We start from the raw sequence: 11191 nt of genomic DNA on the forward strand, positions 1-11191 counted from the left end.
CATACCTCAGTCTAATGGATCAGATTACTTTGCGAATTGGTTAAAGAAGAACTTGACAGGGCAGCAGTATGTCAGACTCTTGGGGGGTAAACGGGTTGTCTTAAAGATCATAAAATAAATAAACAAATGCAATAAACCTTTCAGAAAGAGTTGAGTTGATTTCTAAAATTAACTGACCTTTGAGGAGGTTCTACATTTTGATTTCTACCTCATTTTTATCCAGTATGCCAAATCCTATAAACCTTGCTTTTTAAGAGTGGTGAAAAAAGCATTCAGTCCTTTGCATAACCTAAAGTATGAACACCAAGCTCTGAAGATGGTCACCAAATGAATCTGAAAGGTCCTGAGAAAATAAATAGTCCATGACTTCAATAATTTAAACAAGGCAATTTCGCCAGGTTCTGTTTTTTGTTTTCTTGTAATGGTCACATTGGAATTTCTGGTTTTGTATTTTATTTTATAATCTGGTTTGCAAATGTTTTTACATAAAATCTCAATCTGAAAATAACTAATAAGTTGTTATGCACTTCACGGCCAAAGGCAGTGTGAGAAAGATATATTGTAGAAATACTACAAGTGTATAGAAGGTAATAGAAGAATTGCTACCGCATCAGAAATAAATCAGTATCACATGATGACTAAATATAACTCCGTTATAAATCATATAAATTTGTTAACAATCCATGTTTAAACTTGTACTGATAGTTTTTTTTTTTTCTGAAGCGGTAGCCATGTTTTCTACTTCCAAATATTCTATCACCGGATATGGTGACAGAAATAAAATTGTGAGGGAACATAAACCACAGAAATCTGCACGATAGCTTTACTTCTCAGGCATTTAGATAACACTAAGCCTTGACACATCGGTGCAGAGAAAGGATAATTAAAGCTTAAACCGATCGTCTCCGGAAATGAAGGTGAATGAAACCTTTGTTATGTAAACAGTAACAGGAAGTGGGGTGGCTTGACTCAGTCTGGCTGACTTGACACCGGCTCTCCAGCAGAGTAACGGTGCGTCTGCAGCGGACCCCTCAGTTGTCCCGGTTTGTTGACGTTTGCTGGAGGACAGCGGCCGGACAGAGGAGGGCGTCTGTCCGTGGTTACACACTTCGCGTGTGAATCAATGAAGCTAGCCGGCTAGCTAGCCTCAATGGGTCTTCGAGTTAAAAGATGATCGCCTCACTCTCTAGAGGAAGTTTGATGGATGAGGTTCTTCGTGGGAGCTTTAACGAGGTAACAATAACCCACCGATGATCATGTTGGGGGAAGTAGATAGAACAGAGAGGAAAACTGGCAAATTTGCTAACAGCTACACAAGCAGACAATAAAGGGTCAATAGTCTAGGTGAAAAAAAAGGAAAGTTCCGCGGTTAGTCGCTGTGAGTTAATGTTGATTTTATCTTCCGCTCACACGTATTGATATGCAGTTTAGATCAGAAATATAAAATACAATTTTAAATTGTATTTTTGTATTTTTAAATTCTAACTGTAAAGATGACCAGTAAGTGATTACCGTGTACAAACACACACGCAGCAGAAAACAGGTTCGCTGCGGTGAATTTTTCAGTTGTCTCGAACTGGGTGCATTTTTTGTACCGTATCCTGGGCGACGGCCTGTCACGTGACAAGGTGCAACCGCTGAAGACGGGGCGGGTGAGCATCACAATATAGGACTGTCCCCTCTCTGTCCACTGGGGGACACTTCATAAGGGCTGCCCCCTCCTCCCCCTGTCCCAGCATAAGAAACAAAGGAGCTGTGTGTCGCTGCTGTTGTGGGGTTTGTTGAAATTTTTTGTGTCTGTGTGTGATTGATGGATTGCAGCAGCAGCTGGCAGCTTATGTCTCCTGGGTGAACTCCCAGCTGAAGAGGAAGCCTGGCCTGAAGCCCATCGCAGACCTCAGATATGACCTGCAGGATGGAGTAGTCCTTGTACAGCTGATAGAAATAGTTGGTAAATACAGACATGTGCACACATTGCAGCAGATATGTCTTTCCTTGAAAATGATTTCTCCTTCTAAGTTGGAACATTGTCTCAGTTGAACCCGTACTGTACTGTGGTATTGCTTATGTTTTTTTCCTCTCTCTAAAATTTCCAAATTGGCAGCTGGGGAAGTCCTGGAGGGAGTGTATGAGACTCCACAGAACAAAGAGGAAAGCAGAAAAAATGTGGAGCAGGTCTTACAGTTCATTTCCTCCAGACACATACGCATGCCACATATATCCTCAAGAGGTGATACACTAAAAGGACTTTTTTCCAATTTCATTTACTTTCGTTTTGTGAGCAGGTGCTCTAACAATTTCATCTGCTTGTTTTCTGTCCACAGACATTGTTGATGGCAATTTGAAATCTGTAATGCGGATAATTCTGGCCCTAGCGGCCCACTTTAAACCCTCAGCCAATCACAGGGCTGCTACTGGAAGTGGGAGGGGTTTGACAAGAAACTATGCCAGTCACAATCCTCTCTCCACTGTTGCTTTAGCACAAGGTGCTGCTGCTGCACTGGCATCGGCACGACATGATGCCTCACAGCCTACACGTATCACACGTATGCACAGGTATACTGGCCGAAACAGTAAACATGGACACAAACTCTTGTCTTTCACACACCACTCACATATTTTCCCTCACAACAATCATTTATTTTGTGCATGTGTTCTCTTTGCTGGTCTCTGCTGGACAGAGAGCTAATAAATTAACATCCTCACAACTGCTTACCAGACGTCGGTCACAAAACTAGGAATATATCACCTCTGCTTTGGCTCCTATCTTTCAGCGGCTGGGGGTTGGATGTGGAAAAGAGTGTGTGTGTTCGTACATTGGTTGAACAGTATGAAAGAGGAGCTCCAGATGAACAGGACAATCCTAGCAGGTAATCTATTTTTACCTGAGGTCAAGTTTCTTATGATAATTAAGAAGTCATGCTACCACTAATTGTATTGAAGCAAGGATGCAGTAAAACAGCATTCATGATCATGCCTTTTTGCCCCTCTGTTTTCCTCATAAGTATATTATAAAAGGTGGATCTGGTTCAGGTGAATGTTGTATGACACAGTGACACAGATGCTTTAAGGTTGCTTTAAAGTTTAAATAATGCAGAGCAGAGAAAGCAGCAGAAAATTATGAAATAAAAACTTTTTGTAACAGCCCGCTGGCCTAGAATCATCAAAGAGGTCGCTGCTGGTTAGCTGAAAAATAGCATCATTATGTAATTAAATTGTTATTCGTACACTGTAGTACAAAAAAACTGACTTTTTCTCAGTGTATTTTTATATCAGGCCATACAATGTGTCATTTGTGCTAGTTATGGCAGTTAAAAATTTTGCCTGCAGTTAATTGCATGAAGGTTCTCTGTTAACTCTCTTTTTTAACACCTTCCTTTCCATACTGTGGAAACAGTAGACTACATTCTGTGATTTATTTGTGTGTGTGTGTTTGTGTTACTGTGTGTGTCTCTTGCTGTCTGAAAGAGCATATGACCATGGCTTCAATACTTGCAGCTTCACTCTGCAGTGTATGTGTTTGCTGATGGGGCAAGTGAAAAGAAATAGGTCTTTATTTTCTTTGATCACATGTCTGGTTTAAAGTAATCTTCAGTGTTAACCCTCGCCCTTTTCATCATTGTGTGTGTGCTTGCATGTGTGCATGCATGTGTGTGTTTGAAATAGTGAAGAGAGAAGTGATAATTGGCAAAATTATGATGTGCTTTTCTTCAGAGAACCAGATATTCAAGAGGGCATTGGTGACTTGATGCTGCCATTGTATATGTAGTTTAATTAAGTGATGTTTTCTCAGTGGGTTGCCACGGCAACAGTTGGGTTAGCTCGAGGGAGAGGGGTGGGGAGTATCGGAGTGAGGAAAAGCACAAACTCATGAGTTTGGGGTGATACTGATATCAGAGATCCACATGCAGGGTGGAACTTGGATTCCTTGGAAGTATTTTACACTGTAGTCCGTTATGGGGGGGGCGCAGATCAAATGGTAAGACCAGACTATGTATGGCAGTGTGTGTGTGAAGTATATTTGAGTTTATATAGCTTTAACATAACTATAAAAATTCTGCAGATTTACAATGCAATGTGGAAATTACTCTAAATTAAGGAAAGTCTGTATGCATATACACATGCATGACATGATAGAATTTCAGAAAATGTTATTTTTTTAGTCCGTCCCCTTCCCTTTCCTCTCTACCAGTACCTCTGCCCAAATATGAGTCAAAGTCCTATTAGTTTTTAAAGAGATGCTGTATATTTTACTATTTACAATGATATATTGTTTATTAAAATCACTGATTTTACTGATTGGCTTTGTTCGCTATCACTACTAATAATGTAGAAGGGGCTTCAGCGTGACATGAATTCTGAGTGACAGTTAAAATTAGTGTATTACAAATTGCCATAAGCATCCTATATTACTTATAAGTCAGGACATCCATTAATCATGTCAAAGTGGTAAGTATACATAAATATAGAAGACTATATCTACACTCTTTATTTTTGCTGATGCATTAACACATCTCCTGCCTTTCTGGAATAAATTGATTAATCAGTGTATTGTCCTTCTCGAGCCTCAGCTCCGTCAGTCCACTGTCATCTCCAAGACCTCTATCCAGTAGCAATCACTCAGACAGACAGCAGGAAGACTGCCAACGACAGCATAGCAGTGGTGAGTTCTGTTCTGCCAAAAACAAACAAACATTTAATCGGCACATCTCAGTACTTGTTGACCTTTTATGACAAACTGTACTGTTTGTGTGTCTGTGTGGATGCAGCTGAGTCATCTAATGCTGTCGTGGAGACGGTGTGGGAGGATCCTCTCAGTGAAACTTTAGAAAAGGAGGTGCAGGAGACACGGAAAATGGTGTCTGCTTTACAGGTACTCGCATATCAAGGTTTGAGTTAGAGTTAGTGAAATGAACAGTGTTGTCTGTATTGCTGTAGAGAGGAATGTGTTGTATTTTCTTTCATATAGTGAGTCAAAAACAGTGTCAGTGTCTGTGTCACTGTTATCAGCTCTGGAATGATTTTAGCTGTTTTATCGGTATGAGGGGACAAAATTGTTAGAGCTTCTATTTAACACAGCGACTTCACCAAAGTACGAACTGGTGTCACATGGTTGTTTTTCTTAGGCCCTGTTGCTGCATGGCTTACTGCCTGAGGATGAACACGATGTGTCTTTGACTTTGGACCAGTGCAATGCTGAACAGAAGCTGGTACTGATTGTCTTACCTTCTATTTTCATATTCTCATCCTTTTCAATCTTGATTTAAATTTCCGTCTTTTTCTGTCTCTCTCCTGTGTCGCTCTTTACTTAGCTCTCTTACGCCAGCTCTTTGTGTTGAACATAGATCACATTTCTTTTTCTTTGTGGGTGTGTGCGTGCATGTGTGTGTGAATATGTGTGTGTGGGTGTAAAGAGGGTGACACGGGTATCAGTTTCCCTTCTTTCTCAGTCCATTGTGGTTTTCTTTCCAGGTTGTCATTCGCAGTCGTTTGGATCAGAGTATGGAGGAGGTCCAGGAGCTCAAGGTACATATGTGTATAATGTGTTTTTATTTATAATTTTTTTTACAAATCTTCCAATATGGTTTTTCTGTATGTTGGAATAAGAATAAGAATTCTCTTATTTTGGAGAAAATACATTTCTGCAGACTCACTAATGTTTAACTTAGTTTTTTGCCATTTGCTATAGAGGGAACTGTTGCGCTGTAAGCAGGATATGAGGAACCTCCAGGGCGCCAAGGTAAAACAGAATATAATTTTAACTGTTAAGTTAAACGTTACTGGCTGATTAACTTGCTATTGTGGTGTAAACTCGTAGGACGCCCAACAACAGAGGCTGTGCACTCAGGAGGCTTCAATACTGCAGATGAAGCAGGACCTTCTCAGAGCAAGCATGATGAAGGATGAACTCAACAACCAGAATGTAAAAAATCTAGAAATATGTGAAATAAACTAGTCTTACAATTGTTTGTTTTTTGTTGAAGTGGTGTTCAAATTTTGTGTTACTGTGGAAGGCCATGGAAACGTTCCTTTCTGAAAATGTATTTTAGGCAGAGCTGCAGTGGAAGCTGGAGGAATGTAACAGAATGTGGGGGGAATGTAAGGTGAGAAACTCCATTCCTTGTCTCTTTAGTTGTTCTTTAGGTTCTATAGTTTAACCCAATCTCACTTTACTTAGCATCTGTTTTTTCTCTTATGTTAATCAGTTTCTCCTTTTTTCTACCTCTTTGGTTAATGCAGAGTGAGATAGCACAAAAGGACAAACTACTGCAGCAACTCAAACACAAGCTGGAGGAAAGCCAAGCACAGCTGGTATGTTAGCCATTTTTAAGTTGCCAGTCATTGTGGCCTCAAATTGTTCTTTCTACCACAAAAATATAATCAGCACTTCACAATCAAAATTGCAAAACATTGAAACATTCCATGGTAAAGGAGGATTTAAGTTTAACTTTACTCATTTCCTCTTAAACTCTCGCAATAAGTAAGACACATTTATAATTTATTGTGCATTTTAAGTTTTTGTTTCAGCAATGTCTATATTAGTGTGTGTCTTTGTGTGGTAGAATAAATTGCAGAGTTGGAGCATTAAAACAGCATGCTGCAGGAGGTAGTGGAAAGTATTCGACAACAGGTCGAAATTACGAGTTATTGTTTGAAAAAGAGTTGAGTTTTAGGTTTGATATTCTGTCTGAACTACAGAAACATAAATTCAGATAGTCATTACACAGCTGACACTTTTTTTAATTGCTGTTTTTTAAGATTCCCACTGGCACAGAAAACAATGGATATTGTTACCCTGGAAATCCGGCTTCCTCTTTGTCAGAGGTAAGTAGGGCTTTGCCAAAATCTATAATAAGGCTTTTGATTCATTTTCAAATGCTGAGGTGCTAGGAAAGCATCACACAACTGTTGCATTGTGTTGTTTCACAGAATTTAGCAATTGAAACACTTTAAACTCTGCAAAACACAATTAACTTTGTAACTTTCAAACTAATACAGTTAGAATTTTTCCATATGGGGCCCTATTGTTTAAATAGCACATACAACTGTGGGAGTAAGACTTTAAACAAGGACAAATCAATGAAATCAGCTTTTTATGTAACCCTCCATCCTCCTTTGTTTGTGTTGTTAGCAGGCTGAGGAGGTGCAGCTGCTCAGAGATGCACTGAGGAGTTTGAGAAATAACTTGAGAGAACATGATCCGCAGCACCACACGCTGGACACGCTGGAGCAGGGCATTGTATCACTCATCGACAGACTGCATGTTCTGCATACACAGCGGGTACCAACGCAATACAAAGATAAACTCACTAGTCGTGCAAACCAGTTATGTCTTTAAAAACTTGAAATTGGATCCAAAGCCACGTGGTTAGATATGAGCTCATGGTTAGGGTTGTTGTGTGAAATCAGTCTTTGGGCCACAATAAACACTAAATTGATCAGAAATTTCTGACTTAAAATAACGAGGTAATGGCTACTTTAAAATAAGATTTTGCCATGTATTTTATTATTGAGTGGGCATCTATCAAAGAATGCCACAAAAGTATTATATGCTAGGCAAGATAATCTTGGATGTTGCTACTTTTGACAAAACCCAGGGATTTAAATCCATGAATGTCTCTTAATATTTGTCCAAATCCTGCAGGGAAGGGGGAAATCTCCAAGACGCAAAGGACAACAAACAGACTCTGAGTCATGGCGTTGCACTAGTAAGTTCTTGCAATATCTAACCCACGACTCTTATCCATAAAGATTAATCCTTTTACAAATTATGTTTTGCTCATTACAGAGGCGTGTCAGTCTCACAGCGGATCTTCTGCTTCTACTAAAATCCTTTATTTTACTGGAAAATCATCAACACCTTCTATGATCAATATACCGAAGAGGTTAGTGTGTGTTTCTGTGTATGTGTTAGAAGTGTGTTCTTTCTTTGAAATATCTGGAAAATACTGCTCCTTGTTTTTGCTTAATTCCCCTCAACCCTGATGTTCTTAGCATGCATATTCAGGCAAGCAGACTAAAGCAAGAGCATAAAAATCAACCAAGAAGTATAAAATGTGACGTGAAAGAGTGTCTTTGTGATCATTGTACAGGCTTGGTGAAGTTACCCTTAAGGATGTTAAGGCAATTGTGGATCGAGAGGGAAATTACAGATACCACTTCAAGGCCCTGGACCCTGAGTTTGGCACTGTGAAAGAAGAGGTAAGACAAGGCAAGAAGGGAGTAATGAATCGATAATAGGACAGTAATGGTGCATACTAGTCAGAACGAAAACTGTGGTTTTTTGTGACAAAAATTGTTACTTTATTATACAAAAAGCTATTTTACCTTTAAACACTCACCAATCAGGTTAGCTACAGTTATTGAAAAGTCATAAAATGCATCAACCTTCTAACACCTTCCAATGTGTAATACTGCAGAAGGTATTTCAAAGCTTTTAAATTTTAATCAAGGTCTTTAATATTTTTGTTGCCTGTTGTAAACTTGATGTGTTGTGCTAGTTGTAACCTTTTTGTGTTTGTTATTATTGCGTGCTGTTGGGTGACATTTTAGCTCTATTGACAACAAATGAAACTGCTCTGACAGTGGATTGTGCATGCAAAAATCTTAATAACTTTTTGTTGTGTTAATATCTGTTAATATTATTATCATTATTATTATTATTGCTGCAAGCCATATTAGCTTATCAATTGCTAATGCATGAGTAAATTTTTGTAAAACTAGTAAATCAATTAACTACAAAATCAGCTGTTTTATTACAGAATGTACCCATTAAGCTGTCACTTAACTACTACTTAACTACTGCTCGGCATTATACTCATGACTATGCATCTTCTACGACTTTGATTACTAAGAATTTTTTTATATATATTTTAGCTGTAACTGCAAATAAATCCATGTCCTAATTGTCCTCACTGCTTTTCTCTCACGTCTAACCCTAACCCTTATAATTGTATTCTACAAGATGCTTAAAAGTTCTTCAAAGATTCTAAAAATTCATTTGGCAAACACTGCAGTCATGGCTATTTTATGGCTCACTCTCAAAAATGGGGGACAAAATCAACAGTGCTTTTCAAAAATAAATTCCAACATACATGTGGCATGTAAATATAGTTAAAAGGGCAGATGAGCCTGCCCTTAAAAAATGTTATTCACTTCTGTGTTCAGGTATTCCTTGATGGAGCAATCGTTCCAGGCTGGGAAGGAAAAATTGTGGCCTGGGTGGAAGAAGACCGTGGTGACGAAAGGTAAAATCATGTCTATCCTGCATCATTATCTTTATTATTACACTAACTCTTGAGTGGCAGACAATTCATTACCTTTTCTGCTTTAGGCCATTATAGCTTCAAACTGAGAGGGCCCTCGATCTTGCTTCAGGTTGCTCTGATTTCAAGCACATCAAGACAACTGTTTATAAAAAAGATACAATTGGACAATTTTCTAGGTTCAACTCGTAAGGCAAGTACTGTGAGCCAAGAGCAAGAGATTGAGGTTTATGATCTGGTACTTACCTTGTGCCAGAGAAAGGTTAAATCTGTAGGTAAAGTCTAGAATATCATAAAACTCAGTGCCTTACAAAGGAACACAATCTTCATCATGCGCTTATTATTGCCAGGCTGTATTTGTAGTATCAAATCTGAACTCAAAAACTGAGCTATTCTTTAGAATTACAGTCACCGTAATGTTATTTCATCTCTGGTTGAAGCCAGAATCGGAAAAATTAAGTTATTTTAAGTGTTGAGTATCACTTGTATTCTTTGTGTTGCAATGTCAGGGATGCCGCCAGATTACATGTTAGAAATATATTGTATTATAATGTATTGTCTATTGTTCTTTACCCCAGTTTCAATCCAATCTTCATTGTGAAAATACAGTAGAAGTTAGAGTGAAAAACAAAACATCACTTTTGTAATACAGATTTTATAAGGAAAGAAAAAAAGGATAAAATGTGTAACTGCAAGGTTTGTCTCCATTCTGACCTCTGCTGAAAAATATATATTGCAAAAAAGAGAAAAAAATGAATGTATTACATACCAATCAGTCTCATGAGATAGGACCTCAGTCCAGATGTGGGTTTAAGTAACACTCTGTACATGCCAGCATGTATATCAGCAGAACAAACTGATACTGAACTCCTGTCAGCTAAAGGAATAGATGCTGAACATTTAATGATGTTCATGCAGAAATGACCAGCACTGTTATTTTGTTTACTTTATGAGTTTCTTTTGTACATTTGTATAAAATACTTCCCACCAAATCCTTAAATGTTTGATGTCTGTGACGTTGATGATTTGTGAGATGAGAATCTTTCTGCTCCTGTTTACAAAGATGTGAATGTGAATTTGGCATCAAGAGACTTTTGTCCTGGAACAACAGACCATCCCACTATTTATGGTGTGAGTTGGTGTGTGTGTGTGTGTGTGTGTGTTTGTTTCTGCCTTCCCAACTGTGATCAGTGTGTCTTCACCAACAAGCCAACTGTTTTCTCTCTGATATGCATTGGTCTTATTTTATTTTATTTTTTTTATTTTATTTTTTTTACTGAACCCAATTTGAATGCCAAGACTGCCCGCACTGTAGAATGTATGTTTGCTCATGAGATGGTTATATAGTATTTGATTGTTTATTGAAATTTTTACAACAAATGGAAACTGTACTGTTTGTTTAAAAAAAAATGCCTTTGTTTAACTTTAAAAAAAAATTTGAAATAAAACTTGAGTTCTGTTGTTAAAAACAATATTGTTCCTGTTTTTATGGTTGTTGGAAGATGGTGGGGAAAACCAGATATACACGCAGAGTTTCCAAAGATAGCAGCAGGGTCACATTTATGGCTTTGGGGGTTAGTCGGGCAGTAAATAAATTGGTTGACATAATCTGAAACTTAAAATAAATGAGGGATTAATTTTTAAAACAAAATGTGAAATATGTGTTGGTCCAAGCTTTGTAATTGGGAGAATATCAGATTTTGCTTTACCATGAGTGTGTTTTGTGGTTGCTGCACAGACATGCAGAGTGTCTCTGTTTATTGAACAACGGGCAGTGACTCTGTGTTTCTCATGTCTTCTCTTGTTTTGTGTTTTGCTCAGATTCTCCAGTCTCTTAGTTTAGCCGTCACTGGTGGTGATCCATGCACTGAAATGTTGTGCTGCCATCGTGTGATCTCTGATATAAGTGCAGTAAAATATAACCT

General features: G+C 38.3%; 1 protein-coding gene across 5 annotated transcripts; it reads left to right on the forward strand.

Moving 5' to 3' along the window:
* Positions 1–994: 994 nt before the first annotated feature.
* LOC115054056 (dixin-like) lies at positions 995–10719 on the forward strand. 5 transcript variants are annotated; one of them, XM_029519057.1, is made up of 20 exons: positions 995–1233; positions 1822–1951; positions 2105–2230; positions 2325–2556; positions 2775–2870; positions 4566–4663; positions 4770–4873; positions 5127–5210; positions 5473–5526; positions 5690–5740; positions 5819–5923; positions 6051–6104; positions 6241–6312; positions 6760–6825; positions 7133–7282; positions 7646–7709; positions 7790–7886; positions 8094–8202; positions 9169–9248; positions 9335–10719. In XM_029519057.1, the coding sequence occupies exons 1-20, from the start codon at positions 1171–1173 to the stop codon at positions 9342–9344; spliced, it is 1845 nt and encodes a 614-aa protein (XP_029374917.1). In that variant the 5' UTR covers positions 995–1170; the 3' UTR covers positions 9345–10719. The 5 variants fall into 5 exon arrangements, with proteins under 5 accessions (XP_029374917.1, XP_029374919.1, XP_029374920.1 ...); XM_029519059.1 differs by having other exon boundaries at positions 7136–7282; XM_029519060.1 differs by having other exon boundaries at positions 4572–4663.
* The last annotated feature ends 472 nt before the right edge of the window (positions 10720–11191 follow it).

This window comes from Echeneis naucrates, chromosome 14, assembly GCF_900963305.1.
Source record: "Echeneis naucrates chromosome 14, fEcheNa1.1, whole genome shotgun sequence".
NCBI classification, from domain to species: domain Eukaryota; kingdom Metazoa; phylum Chordata; class Actinopteri; order Carangiformes; family Echeneidae; genus Echeneis; species Echeneis naucrates.

Excerpts from the sequence above, each read along its gene's own strand:
- LOC115054056 (XM_029519057.1), top strand. The coding sequence starts at position 1,171 with ATGATCGCCTCACTCTCTAGAGGAAGTTTGATGGATGAGGTTCTTCGT. Across the intron at positions 6,313-6,759 it reads AGGAAAGCCAAGCACAGCTG|ATTCCCACTGGCACAGAAAA; the intron begins GTATGTTAGCCA and ends CTGTTTTTTAAG. Across the intron at positions 7,283-7,645 it reads ATGTTCTGCATACACAGCGG|GGAAGGGGGAAATCTCCAAG; the intron begins GTACCAACGCAA and ends CAAATCCTGCAG.